Source organism: Meleagris gallopavo, chromosome 6 (genome assembly GCF_000146605.3).
Source record: "Meleagris gallopavo isolate NT-WF06-2002-E0010 breed Aviagen turkey brand Nicholas breeding stock chromosome 6, Turkey_5.1, whole genome shotgun sequence".
NCBI lineage: Eukaryota > Metazoa > Chordata > Aves > Galliformes > Phasianidae > Meleagris > Meleagris gallopavo.
The window spans coordinates 38,272,814-38,293,611 of NC_015016.2; the positions used below are offsets into that span (position 1 = coordinate 38,272,814).

The following is a 20,798-nucleotide window of genomic DNA, read 5'->3' on the forward strand; positions in this document are numbered from 1 at the left end:
AAAAAAAAAAAAGCATTTCTCAACACACATCACTAGGAGATGACTCATTTTTTTCATATTCACCTATATATTTAAAAAGTGTCATTTTTAGATTTCTCCTTCACTAAGAAGAAATGGCGTTTTTTATTCTGAATTAAATTCAGAAATCTTCCTAATAATGTGGAATATTTCTGACAGAACTGTTCTAAATAATCAAAGGAAGGAACTCTGCCAAGTTAACTTTCCTGTTGACTGAGCTTATTTATTAAATCAGTATTTTACAAAAATCTCATTTGTCTTGTTGGTTCTTTCCCTCTCCTCTCACTTCTTCAAAGTGTTTTAGTTGGAATATCTGCTGTCAGGACATAAGATGATCCTTGTTCTGTGATGCCTGGCAGATATTAGTAATGGTAACAAAACAAGCACAGGAAATTCAGTGTTGAAAATTCAATTGATTCTGCTGTAGTACCCAAGAGCAAATCCATTGCCCTGGGACAGCAGCTTGCAGTCTTCTGGCGTAATAGGATGAGAGACTGAGTCAGAGGAGATGGAGCAGAGAGGATTGTCCTCTCCTCTAACTTCCACCTCCAGCTTACCAGAGAAATCCCTTGAGTCCTAGGGTACAATAATGCTTTTCTACATCTTCCCTTAAGGAGGAGAAACCCAGGGACCATACTGCTTGGAAAACCCACCACATTAGTGGATTTTACCCCTTTTTAATTTGTTGGCTTATTTTTTGTTTGTTCAGTGGTGTCAATAATTAGAAAACTGCAGTAACAATAGCAGAATTTTTCGTTCCTCTGTCCTACGTTCAAACACTTCAGTAAAAATAAGCAGTAAATAAACATGAATGATTTAAATAATCTTTTTTAAAAAATAATTTTAACCAATATGGTTTTACTTTTGCCGCCTCTGATATTCTAAACATAGTTGAGTAAATATTGAGAATGTTCCCTATTAATATGTGAAGAACTGGTAGTAGATGTTCCTTTTAACTTATTCTTTATGGAATTGAGTATTGTAATGTTGGGATGCAGAATTTTCATTCAGGAGGTATGTGTCTGTTATCTGGCATAAAAATTCTGTGGCTCAGTCATTCCTTAATACAAGATTTATCTGATAAATATATTCCTGAAGCAACACTTCATCATCATCTACACTCAGGTGGCATTTCATCAGAAAGTGTCACTTTCCAAAGCAGGAATAAATCCCTGTTCTTCCACTGAAACATAAGCAAAACAGTGGTGAAAAGACCTGGGAGAAGATACACTTCAGCATGAATGAAGACTGCTACAGGAGCATCAGTTAGCACCTCAATACAGTTAATACCTTATCAAGCACTGTGACAGCTATATTCACTTCTTTGTCTCTTAGAGCGTAATTTGGACCTCTGTAGCGTGGAACTCTAATATTCTGTAATTGGTATTTTTGGAATTCCTGTTTGTGTGTTATGGAATAAAGTGCAGATAATTTTACAGTAAGTTAGTATTGCTCATCAGTTTTTATTAGTCGTGTATGAGGATGCTTCAGACTGTAAATCTTTCACTAGTCCAGGCTAACTGTTGCCTCTTCTGGGCTTCTTGCCAACGTAATTTTTTAGGGAGAAATTACAAAACTTGATGAGAAAGATGTAAATAGTCCTCTGTTAGCAGCTATTTGAAATAGCAGCTGTTTAAGGCTATTCAGCAACGGCAGAAATTAGCAGTATTACTTGGGAATCTGTAGGTGGTGTACCATATGCATGTAATGCCACATGCTGTGCCATATTTGTCTAATGCAAAACTCTCGCTGTTAATCATATTTATAGTGATCACTGCAAAGTATTTGGGCAGATTCTGGTAACCCTTCACCTTTTAGTATGGATGTGGAGTTTAGATGAGATGAGAATCTAGACTTTAATATTTTGGATTCACCAAGCTCACAACAGTCCCTTGTGTTCCTTGCTCCAAAGTATTCCACATTCCACAAGTAGTATGTAAGAATGTGATGTTAATATGGGGAGAATAGAGCATGTGCTGTTTGTGTTCACATGCAAATGTGGAGCATTATGATGTTGGAAGGCAAGCTGAGGGTCTGCATTATTAACGTGTGCTCTAATGTTCACGGGAAATGTAGCTGAAAGTAGCATACTGATCCTTGCTGGGGCCCCTGTGAAAATCTAGTGAAAGAAATGCTTCAGTTAACCCTTTTTGCATCTTAATATTTATGTTTATCGAAGAAATTAAAAGCAGTTGTCCATGTTTCCCTCCCAGCCCTCTCTTCCTTGCTGTGGCTTTGTCCCTGTTCACACTGATCCAAACTGCGGGATGGACAGAGTGAGCTCCAGACCATCCTGAGAACCTTTATGTCTAGAAACTCCCTTAATTGGAAAGCTTAGACCCTTCCTTTCTGAGGGGTTTATAATTTACTTTCTTTTTTTCATCAGTTCTGAGTAGATGAAATGTTAAAATGTCAACACCTTGATTTGTAAAGAACATCTTTGGTGCTTGTTTGTTTGTTTGTTTTTTAAATATTATTAAACTAATTTTTGTGTAGGGCTTGTGTGTACTGTTCAAGTTGTCTTTACCAGCACCAGGATATAAAAAGAGAGTAGTAATAAATTTTAGAAGTGCTGAAAGGAGAAAGGAAAGTGTGATGTTTTTCCAGAAAATGTATTGCAGAAAAAAAAAAATTGTTCATGATTTTAAAGTTTTATTGGCTTTTAGGATGAACTGTATACCTTTCTATTCCCAAACAATACAATATAATGAGAATGTTTAAGATGTAAGAAAGCAGTTTAAATAGAGAACACTTGATTATTTTCTAAGCTATTTTATTTTTTAGGTCAAAATTAGCAATGGTTGGCTCACCCTACATTTGATCATTTGACATTTTAAGCTTGCAGAAACAGCCGTTTTTATTTTTCTTTTTACAAACTGAATGCATTTATAAAAACTAGCTGCGTGTCTTAGCCATTAGTCTACTAAATCTTTTGCATGGGAGCTTGTACGTATTTTATTGAAACAATGGCATTTTCAGTCAGTAAAGCATTTGCCCTATCTGCTTAAAAGAATAATGAGAAAAATACATACATTTCATAATGACTCAAACTTTTTCTTTCTTTTTTTTTTTTATTTTTTTTTTCCACGTCGGGTACAGTGAAGTCTATGCTTTCAGATCAGAAATGATTTTTGGCCTCTGGAAACTGGGGCCATCTCCTCATAGACTGGTGAGCAGCTGCCAGGCTAACGTGTCTCTTCCATGAGCACTGCCGGCCCACTGCCTGTCCCTCACCAATCCTCTTGCCCTTGCAGCTCAGTTGTCTGCATGGGAGCCAGCCAAGTGCAGACACTTTCCTGACAGAGCAGCCATCTGGAAGAGGGCAGATGCTGTTATCCAAAAGTACTTCGGTATATGGCTCTAGGGGTGATAAAAGCTCCCACCAGGAGTGCAAGCCCTGCCACGCAGTTAGTGAAGCACCTGTCCTTGAAGTGAATGCTTCTGTCTCTTGTCTCGGGCAGTGCATGGTCTGCATGAGAAGTGGAGAGGAATAGAGTGCCTCAGTGTGAGAGGGCACCCTGGCCATTTTTTCAGCTGCTCCTAATGTAAGCAGAGCACCCTGAGGAGCCCTCTCCTCTCTCTTCCCACCCAGCTCTGATTGCCATCTTTGAGTCTGTAATGGACTGGGAAATTATGGCTCCAGCTCTACTCACTTCCCACCTTTCCTGCTGTTTCTGTACGTATGTTTGCTAATGGTGGTGATGGTGACACCGATTAACCGGATGCTGTTTTGACATCTCCAAATCTTTTTGCAAAGGTCACTATTTGCTTGGTGGTGAAGGGCAGTTGAAAAGCCCTGTGTAGGCCATAAATAAATTATTGGTCTGTCTAGACCGCTAAAGTACTTTAAAAGTCCTGTTTAAAAGCTCAGGCACTTTCTTGTTTTGGTTGATCTTTTGTGCTTCACATCCCACTTGTTGTTTCTTGTCTCATGGTGAGAGCACGACTGATCGCCCAGGGAAATGGCAGAGGCCTCGAGTCACGCAGGGTCAGCCTTGGTAGGAAAGATGAGATTCCTGCCTGAAATGTTCTAATCAAGCTGGCTTTAGGGTATTTACAAACTACCTGGAAGAAGATTTGGCCCTGTCATGTTATACTGTAAATGCATTGATCCAGGTGGAGACATTGACTGATACTGGGGCAACAAAAAAACCATTTGGCCTAAACGTTATGGGAAAGTGTCCGCCAAGGAGATCTGTTTCTCGGGAGCCTGTCGGGCTAAGGAGGAAGCCAAAGTGTCTGTGCTTCTTTGGACCATCTGAGCTTCCCTGGAAAAATTTTTACTTCTAAGTTGTATTCAGTTTTTATTCTCATTGGCACAGAGTATGTTTAATGTCTTTTTTTTTCTTTCTTTCTTTCTTTTTTTGTTTTTCTGCAGTAATAGTAAAAATCTGTTTTTCTTCCTTAACTGTGCAGGCTGGCATGGCTTTGACTTATGATCCAACAGCTGCTATACAGAATGGGTAAGAAATGCATGTTTTCTTATATTTTTAAAAAAATTATTTTGAATACCATATTCTTTTTTTTCTTTCTGTGGTGAAACTCATTCAGAAGCAAATTTACTCAGTCATATTTTGTCTGAAGCATGTGATGCTATACTGTCAAGTTCTTCTTTTAGTTTCCCTTTTGTTTTTATGCCCTTTTGTTTGTAATATCCATTTGAATGGGAAGTTGTTTTTCCTAACAGTTTCCATCTCTTTTTGGCAAATGCTTGTGGTTTTTTAATCTCTCTTTCTCATGAAATGAAAACCAGTAAAGTTTCCCTTTACTGACTTTGCTTTTGTTAAAATGATCACTGAAGATTCCAGCATATTTTGGATATTAGAGCTGTTACTTAATCTGAGTCCTCTCTATTGCCTGGATGGCTTCCATGGCATTGTCTGAACAGAAATGCCAAACAGTGCAAAAGCCTTATATTTGTGTGCAAGCAGATGGGATTCAGGAGTAGAATGTAGAACAACACTCCTTTTCATTCCCCAGCTACAGCCTGCTGAAGAACTGAAACTTTTTTCAAATTTGCAAAGAAGTTACATCACCATATTATTTATGTGCATGATTACATTTCCAATTATTTCATGAAGTAGAAAAACAGATCCTTGAGATCCAGCTACCCTTTCAGACAGATTAACAATAATTTGAAGAGAAACAGGAGGCTCAGCCCTTTGATCAGAGTGACGTTTGATAGGATTATTCTGTGCATACTCCCATCTGCACTTTCCAGTGGAAGGATTGAACGTATTGATATTGAGCAGAGTAGATTTATTTGTTAAATGCTGTTTAGGGTACTGCTAGTTGAAGCATTTAAAAATCCCTAACAGTGAGAGTAGCTTTAAAAAAATCAACAGTAATAGTTTGTGTATTTTACTTAATTGCCCTTCGCAAGCATTATCTTGTAGGGCTTGTGATATTCTCATGTTGTGGATGAAGCAGCCAAGACAGAACAGCTCAGAAAAAGATTTTTTTTTTTCACGCAGCTGTGAAAAGAGGATTTCACAATCCTCTGGTTTTGCTTCTCTGACCCCCCCCTAAACAAATATTTCTGCTTTATCATCGTACTTCTCAGCTGGTAACATACTGTAAGCTATAAATGAAACCATCACCAGTTCATAATCCACCAGTATTTCATCCAGACAAATGGCTTTTATTTCAAAGGATTTTTTGTATGTTGGTTGCATTAAATATTTGGAAATTGTAATTTGAATAATCCTTTGAGATTAATATCATTTTACTTAAAGAATATATTTTTTTAATTATGGAGCTTGACTTAGATTCCTGCATACTCACGTGTTTAGGACGTTTAGGGGATTTGGTCACGCAATTGTTTGAACACTTTTTCAATGATCTTTTGAAAAATAAATAGTAACCAATAGAGGTTTTTAAATATTCTTTTATTTGTAAAGCTTGAAAAACTACAGCATTACATACTGTTGTAAGAGTGACAATTCATTACTGCTTGGACATGTCTCTTCTTTCTAGAGTTCAAAATATTTTCTGTTTCATCAGAACAAAATCTTATTCAAATGTTCTTCCACTGAGATTTTTTCTGACTGCATGCACTATCAAGAGGAGAAGCTCTTACAATATGGGCAATATTGATTTGTCCTCCAATTGTATTCTCTGGTTGCATCTTCAAAATGCAGTCTCCTGAGGATCACCAGGACCCTCTTTTGTTTACATGTTTTTGTTTTTGTTTTTTAACTCTCCAGATATTCACTTAACAGTCATTATATATCCTATAGTTATAATTTTTCACTATTTTTCATAAGCTCTTTACTTACAAGTTTCTGGGTTTTATTTTGGCTAAGTCTGAGAACAATTTGGTGCATTGCTTGTAAAATGTGCAAATGCAATTTGTTGCTCTCAGTACAGCAGATGGGATCATAGCAGGTGTGTGGCCACGGTAAAAGAGAATGAGTTTAAAGACTCTTATAAACTATGAAGTGAAACAAGTCAACTTAAACATCCAATGAAGGTGTGTTAGGCAAGCACATTGCTCTTCACACTGAGGACAGTCTGGAAGTGAACACAAAACTGATGCTTGCAGCCTGCTTGTGTTGATATTGTGCCCATACTATGTAGGTGAAATGCTGCGTAATGCTCTGCAGTAAAGTGGACCAAGTAGATGTGTTTTGCATGGGGGAATCTATAAAACAAAGATGACCTCCTTGTAATATGTCTATTTGGTGTAAGCTGGTCAAGCAGGTGTTGTCCCTGCATGCAGCTCAGGATTTGTTGGTAGGCTGTGCTAAGCACAAGTCGCTCAGTCCTTCAGGTGCCTACCAGCACAGTGTAGACCAAGGCTAGAGATGGGAAATGTCAAGACGTGTAAGCCAAGGTGAAGATTCGGATTAGGTTATGAGTTGCTAATAAAACTCAAGAATGACTCCATTTATTAGAATCCCCTATAAGATTGGTAGATGTATTTCATGCATTTTGATGCGTGCACGTTGCTAAGTCCGTGCAGGATACATAGTGAATGGTAGTCTATTGGTGAAATGTGTCACTGCATGTGTCATGAAGAGGTATTTTAAATTTCCAGCCTTTTAAGAGATTTGGATTATACTGGTTTGTTTTGGGGCATAACCAACCCCTAGGGAAGAATTTAGATTCTTAAATGCTCTCCAGATGAAAAGGCGGGTTCTTGTTGCTCTCAGAGTAGTACTATCACTTTTATTATAGTATAACCACTTATTTGCCTAGAATGTCTATGACAGAAATAAAACAAAAGAGAGAGATGGAGACATTCACTAAAAATAGCAAAGGCTTTTTCCCCACAAAGGAATAGATTTTTATTTTTATTTTTATTTTTTTTTATTCTGTTGCATTGTAAGGCATGACTCCCCATTTCATTATATTGTTTTTATGCCCGTGTAACTCTGTTTAAGCATCCAGTGGAGTTGTATCAGCATAAAACTGGTGTAATGGAGTGGAGAATCTAGCCCAACATATAGCATAACATTGCAGTATGTGTTACTGAAGATGTGGTAGTTATACACTTCAGTAGATAAGCTCTTTTCCCCTGCCAATTGTTCCATGTCTTTTTTCTTTTATAATCAGCCTTTTCTGAATTGCACTTACAAAAGAAGTCGGGCCTTATTCTGGGGAGCAGCATGCCTTGTGTAAAATGCTACTGATTTTTCAATTTGTGATATTAATATTGTTTTAGTGGTTTTAGGCACTCATACAAGGAACAAAATAGAGCTCTTGTACTTGCACTGTAAAGATGCTCATTTAAAATGTTGCTGAGGCTTGAGTTCTCCTGGCTATTTGACTAAGATTGCAATGTACTGTATCAGTTTAATATCTGATATCTGGGGGACTATACTGTGCATTTGCAGGCCAATGGGCTCAATATTCAGATAGGTCTTTTTCATCTCAAACATCTGACTCTGTGGCTTATTGCAACAGAAAATTGCTGCTCTGATAACGCTTGGTAATACTCTTACATTATGTGAGCCCCAGGATACTATTTATGAATGTAACTTCTTCAGTATTGCCTGCAGGCATGAGGCATGAGCAAATGGTGTTTATTGCAGTGCAAATAGGGTCTTGCTCTTGTACAGATTCTGTGTGGAAGCTTGCACATTCTCCCACAGGATGGGAACCATATGGATTTTTTTTTTCTATTTTTTGGCAAGGAAATAGCGACCAGACGCTCCAGATAATGTAGTCCCCAAATGCAGAGGGAGGGTTGATGTAGGAGCGGAATGTGTACTTTTTTGTTAAGCAGCAGGCACTGTTCTTAAAGCCTTGCCTATGTGTGCTGATGATGTACTGGGGAATGTGGTTCTTTTAACAACTCATAAAAATATTTTCTTTTGAATCCTTTATAAGCCCTTCCTCACGAACATTCCAGAAATCTTTTTGTCTCCTAGTGAACAGTTTTTCTTATTCTTATAGAATCCAGGCGTGCTTAAAAGGACTATTTGAAATGCAAGGGCAATGTCTGTTTTGCCTCTTTCCTCCCACCTGCCTCTCTATGCTTTTGCTTCTAGCAATACAATTGCAGAAGAGGAGCAGGGATGGTGGCTCACACCTGCAAACAAAAACTACAAGACCTTCATGGGCTATTGTAGGGATGCAAGCTGCAATTGCACAGAATGCAGCTGAGTCTTCTGGAGAACTCTCCTTAGAGCTCTCATGTTAACTACCACAAGGTTCATAGCTCTCAAATATAGTACCAGAAACTGATATATGTTTCAGTGCAAGCACACACGGGGCCGTAATTGAACTGTATATCTAAAATGGGTCAAAGCTAGTATAATTCATATCTCTTTTCACTCTACTTTCTAATGTGCATATTCCAATGACTGAGAATCCTACATCCCTTTGGATTTACTTACAATATCCTTCTTCCACCTTGTCTCACTTCTCTCTGGGCCTGAAGGAATGTTGATGCATTCCAAAGGGCTAGAAGTATAAAAATCAAGTATGATTAGGTTGGCAGCTGTGGATCTTATTGGGGTGCCTGAAAAGTTTTTATCAGGACAGGCCACTCTTGCATTTTTGATCCTCTCATGTTTGTTTTTTTTTTGAAGTCCACACTTATGTCAACTACATACCTAGATATTAGCCTGTTTACATATAAATGTAATATGGGAAATGCCTCCACATCCCATGGGCAAGAGCATGGTGAGCCCTCCTTTTGAGCAAGAGCCGCTGGGGATGTGTGTGTAGCTGCGGCAGATTGAGCACCTTGAAGCTGGAGGATGTTTCTCTTGAGCCTATCCTCATCATTCCACTGTCCTTTGTGTGTGACAGAGACAGCTTCAGAATATACTGGCTCAGTTCTTGCTCTGTTGAATTTCCTAAGGCAAATTACAACCCTTCCAGCACAAAATAATGCTGTGGCAGGAAGGAAAACCTTTGTCTCCAGGTACAGAGAATTCATGATCGCAAAATGTCTGACCTATAGCCTCTTACTTAAACTCAATTCATTATTATTTAAGTTGAAATTTATGAATTGGATTTTCTCACATTGTCATTTTCTGTGTCAAATTTCCTTCTCTTCTTTAACTCTCTGGTGCATGCATTTTCACAATATAAATGAGTGTCCTGATAGTATGTTGTATTTGATGCCTATTTGAAAGCATTCCATACTGCATCGGATAAATGGTATTGGCAAGGGTACTGGAAGGGTTGTATTTTTCACATTACCAGAGTGTATATTCTAGAAACTTATGTACTATTCAGATAACAGCATCTCCAAGCTGAAAATGAAATGGTTAGCTGTCTGTCAAGTTCTTGGCTTAGCACACATTTCCTATAAATTTGGTAGTATTTACTTGGACTTACTGGAGAGTTTATTCCAAAGGGTCAGTGTTACTTCCAAATGGAAAAATTTTGTCCCGTGCACTCACCTTTGTCCAGGTGATTCATACATGGTGTGAGCACAGCTTCAGTGCCAGGACAGATAGAATTAGAACTGACAGAAGAAAAATGTGTTGTTTCTCTAAAAAGTATTGTTTTTATACTGTCCTTTGGTTGAAGAGGTTTGTATGTATTTTTGTTATACATTTAACCTGTAGAATAAGTTCTGCCAGTCTTCTCTGGACCATTTTCATTTGCAGCACAAAGCATTTCTTAGTTCATCCACTTAGCAACTACATTGCCAAAGTGAATTCTGATTAACCTTTATCTGGGAAGAAGATCCCTGTAATAGGACTAAGATAAAATACACATCATACTAAAGCCATAGATAAACCTGGCTAGTGCTGTAAAAATCCTTCCCCCCCCCAGCCCCAAATTTGTACAAGCATAATAGAACGTGCTTGATACAAGCAGAGGGATATAAATATTTCTAAGTTCTCATAAAAGGATATACAGAAAATTGGGCAAAGGCACAGTTTTAAAATAGTCTCTGTGCAAGTCTCTAAGAGCAGATAAATGTTCCTAAAATAGCAATATATTTCTATTAAACAAAAAATCACTCAGACGCCACCTGCTGCTCTTGGCATTTTAAAATCTTGTTTGGAGCAGGGAGAACTGATTGCTTCTCTGTCTTCCTCTCCCTTTCTAACTTTGAATGTTTCCACCCAACTTTCAGAGATGGGTGCTTGTATTTCCAAGCTTACTGGTTGGAGAAATACAGTGATTATTTAAGCCTGCATCCAAAATGAATGCATCCAGTCTGAACTAGAATGATTAGTACTAAATCTGGATGCCAGGGTGATCAGAAAATAGAGCACTTGTTTAAACACCAGTAATGGGTTGGGTTTTTTTGTTGCAGGGAGAATTGCTTCATTGCAGGGAGAAAGAACACAAAAAGGCAGGGAGAGCAATCCACTGTTACAGAGAACATATGTGCAAAAGCTACTGTTATTCGTAGGGTTGCCGCGTGCTATATAAGAACAGTATGCATGCAGTTTGAATCAGACCAGAGGATGTGGTGCAGGAATACGTTTCTCTCCCTTAAGGATTCCAAAATATTAGCATTTTGACAGCAGTAAGATCACAAACGTATTTTTAAGCAGCACTGTTTGGTGGGGTTTTGTTTTTGTTGTTGTTGTTGTTTTGTTTGTTTGTTTGTTTGTTTACAGTTAAAACTGAAAGAACGACAGACACAAAAATCTGGATGAGTACATGGGTATTAAGTACTTACACAGTACATCATTAGTGATGTTTTCCACGTGATAATATTGTCAATAATCATTTACCCACAGGGAAGTAGAATGAATATAACATTTATTATCGTCAAGCAAGATATAGTGGAACTTCTGTTCATAGCATGCAGTAGTAGAAATAAAAACAACTAGATATGTGATTTTCATTGCTGCGTAGGGCATTTAGACTCATAATTTTTGATAAATTTCACCAGAAGGTAAGTTTTTAGCTCATGTAGATGAATATGAAAATTTCACCCAGAGATTCTGTACCCATCCCTTAATAAAATAAATCAGGCGTATATGTCGAATGTGTTATTCTCAGCACTGAAGCATTAAGATCTGAAAAGAAAACAGTGCTGCATGTAAAAGTGAAATCAGTTATCATTGTCTTCAATATTGCGTAAGAAATTTCCTTTCAGTAGATAGCACTCTGGAAAATCAGCTGTCTTTGCATTTCATATAATTACTTCTTGTGTTGAGAAGTTCTATATTTGTGCTAGTTGAAGTGAAAAAAATATGCTTTGTGTAAATATTCCTCCTCCTTTCCATTTTCAAAATCTACTCAGTGAAGCCATCACATCTTCCTCATTGTGGTTTTGGAAATAGGTGGACATAATTACCTGTGTAGACTCTTTTTGTCTTCGCCTGGGAGGCAGTGAATTAGTCATTCAGCGCCTAGCAGTCAAAAGGTTCAAAAAACTTGCTTTTGTTCTTTGTTTGCAGATTTTATTCCTCACCGTACAGTATTCCAACAAACCGCATGATTCCACAGACATCAATCACACCATTCATTGCTGCTTCCCCTGTCTCTACATATCAGGTACGTCAGATTTGTGCTTGTCTACTATGTTTCCCAGTTAATTATGTTTTGGATGTGGATGAAAGCAGAGTGGATACCACAGAAAACTACATGAGTGCTTGTGCTCTTGAATCATGCTTTAAACAAAAGGCTTTCTAGAAGTATTCAGGTATCGTTTGGTGTAGGGTTTTGAGTGTTTCCTGCATTCTTAACACTAGCAATGAAAGCTACTGTAATTTTTTCTTATTTCAGTCAGCTTCACCATCAAACAGCATTTTGCTTCATTTCCATTCAACAATAGCAGATGCTTGTCATTCTTATTGAAATGTTTTGTCATTTTGACTCCATTTCATGAGCCAAATGTTTTGAACACTTTTTTTTCATAATTTATGTTGTCTGGATAATATATTGACCTTCTGACCTCTGTTGTATTTGCTCCAGTAACGGCATCCTTTAACAGCACTCTTTTTTCCCAATAATCCCTGACAGAGCAAGATTGTTTAGGATAATTCTCCTCATAAGCTTCTTCAGTCTCCAACACATTTTCTCTTTCAGAATTCCTCTTTTCAGCATATTTCAACCAGCTCTCCATTGGGAAAATATTACCATGTTCTAGCTTTGTGAGATGGAAGTCAAAACTGGATTGAATAGTATTATTATTAGCCTTTTTTTTTTCTGGGAACATATGTAAAGCTGGTCATTTTACCATTTCAGTTGGAATCATAGAATATCCCGAGTTGGAAGAGACTCACAAGGATCATATAGCCCAACTCCCGACTCCACACAAGACTCCCCAAAATTCAAACCTTATGTCTGAGAGGACTGTAAAGATGCTCTTTGAACTCCAGCAGCTTAGGGCCATGCCCACTTCCCTGGGGGAGCTTGTTCCATGCCCACCACCCTCTAGTGCAGAACCTTTCCCTAATCTCCAACCGGACCCTCCCCTGACACAGCTCCATGCTGTTCCCTTGGCTCCTGTCACTGTCACAGAGAGCAGAGCTCAGCACTGCCCCTCTGCTCCCTGTAAGGAGCTGCAGCTGCCATGAGGACCTCCTTGTCTCCAGACCCTTCCCCATCTTTGTAGCCCTCCTTTGTATGCTCTCTCATAGTTTTATATCTTTTTTATACTGTGGCACCCAAAGCTGCACCCAGTGCTCGAGGTGAGGCCACACAGCACAGAGGGACAATCCCGTCCCTCACCTGACTGGCCTGATGCACCCCAGGGTGCAGTTGGCCCTTTGGGCTGCATGGCCACAATGCTGACTCAGATTCAACTTTCCGCTCACTAGAACCCCCAGATGACTTTGTGCAGGGTTGCTCTCTATCCTCTCACCCCCTAATGTGTACGTATATCCAGGATTGCCCTGGTTATTGCTGTCCTGTGCTGCTAGCACTCTTCCAGACCTGAGTCCTAGATGAGAAACTGTTCCTACTGTTGGGATTGATTTGTTGGTTTGGTGTGGGTTTTTTGGGGGGAGGTTTAGGTTTTTTGGGTTGGTTTTTTTTTTTTCCCTCAGATAATGTTTATTTATCTACAGGCAATGCTGTACACAAACTGTGCTTTAAACCTGATCGTCAGAGATAAAGGATTCTTGTAATTTTCTTTGACTTCTGTGTTGTTCAATTTTAGGTAGCTATGTAACACCAAACAAGAAGTTGCTTTGGTGAGATGAATTCAGTAAATTTGCATCAGTTCGTGGTTTGATGCATTTAAATCAAAAAACATTTTGTTGCCATTTGTTTTGTTTTGTTTTCTAAAACCCAGATCATTTTTATTTGGTAGTTTATAGTTGAAGCCCAAAGACATTTGCCTTGGCACAGAGGAGGAATACAAAGAGGGGAGCACTGAACAGCATCAAGCTCATTAGAGCACTAATCTTTTTAGCTACTGGGGATTCACAATAGAAAATTTTGTAGTAGGTGTGTATTTGCATGTGTGTGCTCTGGTTTTGGTTCTAAAACTGTTACAGTGAACTTGCTTTTCAACAAAAACTCTGCTTTACCCAATTTCAAAATATGCTAAAGCACAAAACTACACAATTAATTCTCACTTGCTTCATGAACAAAATCACAGGGTATATGGAAAATCAGGACCTTATGGCTTTCTCCTACATATCCTTGTTCATCTTCAGCCTGAGATGCCACATGCCCTTCTCTGTGAGTGTGGAGGTAGTGACTGCCCACCGATGGCTATACCACAGATATATTTGCATGTACTTCTGATGTGTTGTGGTCCCCAAACTGACGCAGAAAGAATCAAGACTACACAATTCTTGAGATTGGCTCTGAGTTACAATAACATGTGGACCATTCATGCTTAGCAGAAAAGATAGTTATGGCTCAGAGATGCCACCACAAATACACAAGAACTTTGTAATGCACTTAATTGTTAGTAAAACTGATTTATCTGTGGAATCTGTTACATGTCAGTAGTCAGACAAAACAACAAAGAAAGGCTTCAGTGAGGCTTATTGAGTTCTAGTGAGAATGGATGCTATGATGCCCAAGGTAGGAGCTGCTTCTATGGATGAGGACATCTAAAGTCAACTACGCCATGGAAGCTTTCAATCATAGTGAGCTTCAAAAGCTCTGAATTAGATCTTCAGTTCTTCCTGAAAACAGGATAAATCAGTCTAGAATCTCTGAAAATGTTATACCTTTTAAAGTTTCAAAGACATGTTCACAGTTACATTGATGGATGAAAGCAAACAGTACAAATGAAGAATTAAGACAACATGGAATATTGAATAATTCTTTCTGAGATTAAATAATGTGGATCACAGAGATGGTGCAATCTCTAGGACTTCTGAATTTGGTGGAAATATCAAATACAATTTGAAAGCTTTTTCCTTTGTCAGTAACTTTATGATGCATAAATGATGTTTACATTGAGCTACGTGCCTTGAGTCTTTTTCTAAAATTAGCTCTGTAGTTGCAATATAAATAATATTTTCAAGTAAATTATTGGAGTTCTGTTTTAAGCTTTTCTGTGCTAATAGAAAGTATTTGATGTGCAGGTCCAGAGTACTTCCTGGATGCCTCATCCGCCATATGTTATGCAACCAACAGTAAGTAGATACTAGCTAATATTCAACTAAAAATGCTTACACTGTAGCCTTACTCTGCTTGTCAGCCACAGGAACGTCCTAGGTTGTGTAAGAGCAGCCAGCTGCTCTTTTGACAAGAACCCTCTGCTGCAAAGATTTTGCTTCTTAAGGAACAATATTTGATTTAGTGAAAAGGGGAGGATGGGTGATACGTTATCTAACTGCATGGACTATAAGAAAAACTAGATCTAAAGTCTGGCTTCTGAAGCTTTGCTTCACGGTCTGCAAGATAGCTACGTTCCTGCATACTTTGAATTGTCAGGTTCAACACATTAGCCCTCCCTCATATGCTTATCCATCAAATAAGTCCTTTGTAGTTGTATATACTTTAAAGAATCCTCAATGCCTTAATATCGCATTTCAAGTACTGAAAAAGAGTGAAATACAGCTGTCTTACAGAATCTCTGCTTAATCTGAATCTCTTTCATGATTTGACCATCCAACTCTTTTTATTTCTGAGTAAATTTTTATCTTTCATCAACTTATAGCTACTATTTGTATCTGCATTAAACTTCAAATACCATTTATTAGAAACAATGCAGATGAATTTTTTTTTAACCTCTGTTTTGATGCACTTTGCCTAAATGTTGGTGATGTATCAGATGGAAAGAACATATTGAACAGCATTACCTACAGATTGTTTTAGTTTTGTTTCCTCTGTTTGACCAGTTTCTCTGGCATGGATCCACTCTAAAGTGTCATTAATCAAAATTCAAATGTGTATTCCACCTGAATATTATTATTGTTGTATCAATTCAAGTGAGGAGAGAAAAACAAAAAAGAAGTTCTGTAGTTTAGACTTGTTTGTTATGTGTACATTAGGATATTCATTATGTTAATTTGTGTTCAAATGTTTTGACCTCACAATAGATTAACATCTCTTGTTTTCTGGTTAGAATTTGCTATGCAAAAATCTGGATAGAATTACCCCACATATCTTTTCAGTAGTGCAGGATTCTCATCCCACTTTTAACTCCCCTTCCATATCTTTGGAGACAAGTTTTTCAGTTTTGTCTAACTAGGCAGTGACTGTAGAGTGAGACTGACTGTCTCCAGAAAGCCCAATTCCCACCTCTGTGGTGCTGTACCACTCTCCAGGTCCTGGCAGAGATTTCCATCTCAGTGGAATAAAGCTATTGCTGTGTTTGTTGTAGGAAGTCAAACTGTATTGAACAATCAATTCTGTATTCTAAGTATTTGGGTTTACTTGCAGACCAGAAGAAATTTGAGAAGTGTGGATATGAGAAACTATCAGACTTGTAGAAGCCAAAGGATCTCTGATCCTTGTGGAAATATTCCATTTCAAAAAGAAAGAGCATACGCACTTTACCAATTCCAGTCTTTGTTTATATGTGTGTTTGAGTTTTATTTGACCATGTTCAGCAAAGCATTTTTCTGCACTACCAGAAGCAGTGAGTATTTTGGCGTACTGATTGGATGTGCTTACCTCTTGGTAAAGGGCTGTGAAGAGAAAAATAATTCTTATAGTGAGTAGCATCCTGAATATGCCAAGTTATATTTGTGTTCATTGCTAACCAGAGAGTTGTGTCAATGAAAGGATGTGTACTTTTATGTGGAAAAGCAGAGGGAGAGTGGATAAGAGGTTTAACATTTCAGTTTCAGTGTCACTGCTATTGTGGGCTATCCCTATGTGTTGTCTCTAGCAATTCCAGTCTTTTCACTGAAAGATTTTTCCTACGTGTTTCCCGAGATTTATGTTCTTAAATAAATGGACAGGAGGCCCTTTAGTACTGAAGGCAAAAAGGCAGAACTACCATTCTCCAGATTTCATTCAGAGATGAATTCTTTATTAGGAATGTCTGAAAAATGGCCAGAGAATTACTGCACGGCAAACTATGAGAATTGATGGCCTATTTTGAAAGAAAATAAAGAATGTGTGTCCATAGTAAGTTTGCTCTATTCTAGGCAACTCCATAGCTTAAAAAAGTATGAAGAAAAGATGGCAGAATGTAAGACCCAATGATCTGATGAAACTGGGAACTTTCTAATTCACTTAGCTTTTTGTTTCTTCTGTAACTTAGTTTGCCATGTTATTATCTAAATTGCTACCACTTTACTTCACAGTGTTTTATGAGATGATTGATTGCGGTGCATGATATCCCATTGGAAACCAGTGCAGATAAATATTACATTCCCTTTGCCCCGGGAAGGAGAACATTTTGTTAAGCCTGTATTATTCTTTCTGAATAAAGATGAACTCTTACAGAAAGCACAGTTTGAATTGCTCAAATGCCAGCGGTTAATTCTTTATTTTTATTATAAATATCCACTAAATTATGTTACTGGATGATTAGTTTTTCATTTCAGAAGGAAGCTCCTACTTGATACTTATGTATAATTTAATACCACATAGTGTCCCCCGTGACAGAAAAAGAATCAGGCCCGTGCTATAGAGGAGACAAAGGAGGTTTTCATTCAGCATGCCATGCACAGACAGGACAGCTTGCTCCCAGACTGGCAAGCTTGCTGACAGGAGGAAAGAGCTGTGCTGTGCAGCATCACCACCCTGCCTCTGCCGGCCTCTTCTTTGCATGCCCATCTCTGCTTTTATGTCACCTCTCTGTCCACTGTCATGTAAACACCGTGCTCCGTTTTTGCTGATATCCCTCTGCAGTAGGTTGGCCTGGTGGAGGTTTTGCTCATTTATTTCTCTTTGTATATCGAGTTCAGTCACATCTTCCTGATGTATGCATTCTGTTTTTGTTTACTTGGTGAATTCAAAGAACACTATAGTAAATGTAAAACACTTTATCTCTGATTCTTTCTATAGCTTTTTAACTATGATTCTAATAGATAGCAGCAACATATCCATTACCCAGAAAATACATGCAGATTGCTGTCCCTTCCCAGCCTTGTCTGTCTTATTTCTGTGATCTCATTACAAACAATGAATAACCAAAATGACTTTCTATGAGAAGAAAACAATCAGAAATACTGGGAAATTTTTTTCTCAAGTCAAATGGGGCAGTCCAGGGCTCCTCAGATATAGCATAATTTACTCTTGATTTTCCCTGTAACTTTTAAACTTAATGTAGTAGGTTGATGCTAAAGAGCGATAGCATTTTAAAAAGGTGAGGGGGGAGGGAGGTTAGCTTTGAATTTTACTAGCTTTATGCAAAGAGCCATGGAAAAGTAGTATCAGATGTGTTGAGGAAGTACTGATGTTTCAGAATAACCAGTAATATGCTGAAATAAAAGGGTCATAACTCCCAAATCATTGTGCTTGCACAACCTTCAGAGTTTTGGGAAATAGGATCCCAGATTCACATGCCTTTAGGCTCATGTGTGACTCAAACAGTTGAAAATGCATTCTTTGTCAATGGAGCCTTCACCATTTTATGACCATATTGATTATACTGTGTGCAAGTAAGAATGCCTCACTTTCGCCAGTTTTCTTCTTTTTCCATGTGCCATGGTCCCTCATACCAGCTCCAATGGAAGACAGACTCCCAAAGAGTAGTGGCCATGTGGAGTTGGGCTCGTATTGACACAATATGTAATCTACTGATCACAGTCTAGGCTCCATTTAGTTAACTGTATCTTTCAAAGTACAGTTCAAACTCATCCCTTCTTGAAAGGATTCTTGTATTTCTTCACCGCCTTAGGATAAGGGATAGCAATGAGAGAATCAAAACAGAGAAGGGATAAAGGTTATTCTAGAGATTTATAATATTTGCCATATTAATATGTTTTTCCTGCAGTCCCTAGAGGCCATTTGGTGGTTCGGGAAAAACACTGAAAACCATGATCTAAGCTCAGTTCATGTATAGATAATCTTCATTTTTATTAATAATGACATTTGTGTAAAACTTTTTTTTATACAGGTCTTTATTGCACATTATGTGTGTACTCCTGCCTCTAAGGCAATTCTTTTTAGCAAACCAACAGAAATGCTCTACACTACTACTGTGTGTACATACTGGCTTTTATTTTCTAGTAAAACTGCACCCCCACAACAATTAACTTACGTACACAAATAGGTGTTCTTCTCAGTCTTGAGCAGTTTGTGGAGAAGGAATATGCCAGTGGCAGCACAAAGGGGGCAAGCAGAGCAGCATATGGAAAAAAATCTACTATTGATAAAGTGCATTTGGGAGAAATGCTCTTCTGCACGTTTCTCAAGCCCATACAGCCCTTTTAGAAAGGTTGATATCTTAACCAATGTCATCATTGTCTTTCTTTAACATCAAAAACAAAAACATTGTTTCATAAGCAGCATGAAACCCCTGTTCTGGTGTGATGTGAGGCTGTGTAACAACTCCAGAACCTTGCCTTTTGATTGTTGTGCGTGAATCCAGCTTAAAAAGTACAAACTGTCCAACTGAAATATATCAGTTTTCATTTTCTCACTAGCAACTCTGTTGTTTTGGACAGTACCCAAAATACCACAGCAGTTTCAGTGTTTTGATTCCTGCACTCTCAAACAAAGAAGTTCCTTGTGCTCCCTTCGGTGTCCCTCTCCCAAGGCTGCTTTCTTTACCTCACGTTTGTTTCTCTACCTTTTTAGCAAACAGAGCCAGGAGTCGATCTTACATTTGGATGTATAGTATAAGGGAACAAAGTATGTCCTTTGCAGACAGCTGAGTCCTGCATCCAAGATGAAATGTGAGAGTTCAGCTAGATGGTATGAAAAGTAAACAGGAAATAATCCTTGGAAATTGGAATCTCCAGCTATTCTTTTAACTTTTAGATGTGTGTTTTTAAGAGATCCTTTGAACGTGAACTTACTTGAACTTTTAAAGCTAAAGAGTTTAGAGGTTGAAATAACTAACCATATACCAGTGCCAAAGTTTTGCTGAACAATTTTAATTTCAGTGTTTCCCGAGGCAGAAAATCAAGGACTGCCAATTCTATAACTCTGATAATCAAGACGGTAATTGGCAATGTTCCTTTGGGACAAGCAGGCTTGCATGAGGTCATTTCTGCCTGCCTCTTGCCCAGCACTGGCCTTTTTTAGAAGTTGCCTCTTCTACTAATTGGGTAATTTCAGCCTCAGCTGGGCATGCTCCGACTGACCCTCTCTAGTGCCAGCTGCAGTGGTGTAAGGAGAGTGCTGGGCTGTCTGCCTGAGGAGGCTGGAAAAGCAGTGCCTGTCACCCAAGCTCACACCTCTGTAAAAGGGAATAGGTGTAAACAACTTACCCAAGTCACACATCATGCTCAAGCATAGAGGCTTGTATGTCTGATTATTCAGTTCTTCTGGAATCATATCAAACTACTGATGCAGTCATTTGTTCTGCTGTTGTAGAAATTAGTATGAATTAATCTGAATGGCAGAAAAAGCCTTATTCGAGTTAGATTTCCAACCCTTTTTTTGACACTCTGCTGGAGCCCCCTAGTGAAATTGGTGTTTTTGTGATGGCAGAAAGACGCACCACATATGGATTCAGTTAGAAGATGTGGACAGGAGAACCACAAGCCTTTCCAGCAGACAGTCCATTGCATTTGAGGAACTTGCGTGTTGCTCTTTAATCTTAAAAAGACATAAGAGTTCTAGTAAATTTTATTTTCATGTATGCTACAGATAATACAAATGAATACTAAATGGATAAACCAACAGTCTAAAAATTTTAAAGGGCATTCATATTACTGGAAAAAATATTTATATATATATAATACAAATCTATAAATGGAAAAGGAGAAGATATTTGGAAAAAAGACTGACAGTAAATCTTAGAGATACTCCAGAGACTCTGAAGCCAGGAATTTCTGGTTGAGAGATACATGGTTATGGAATATTGATTTCTC

General features: G+C 38.2%; 1 protein-coding gene across 3 annotated transcripts in view; it reads left to right on the forward strand.

Annotated features, from left to right (window-relative positions):
* RBMS3 (RNA binding motif single stranded interacting protein 3) overlaps positions 1 to 20,798 on the forward strand; it is a 600,418-nt gene that overhangs the window by 519,228 nt on the left and 60,392 nt on the right. For all 3 annotated transcript variants that reach the window (XM_031553946.1, XM_031553947.1, XM_019616531.2), the window contains 3 exons: positions 4,435 to 4,481; positions 11,847 to 11,943; positions 14,940 to 14,990. In XM_031553946.1, the coding sequence (XP_031409806.1) occupies positions 4,435 to 4,481; positions 11,847 to 11,943; positions 14,940 to 14,990 (195 nt within the window). The remainder of the gene's footprint in view (positions 1 to 4,434; positions 4,482 to 11,846; positions 11,944 to 14,939; positions 14,991 to 20,798) is intronic.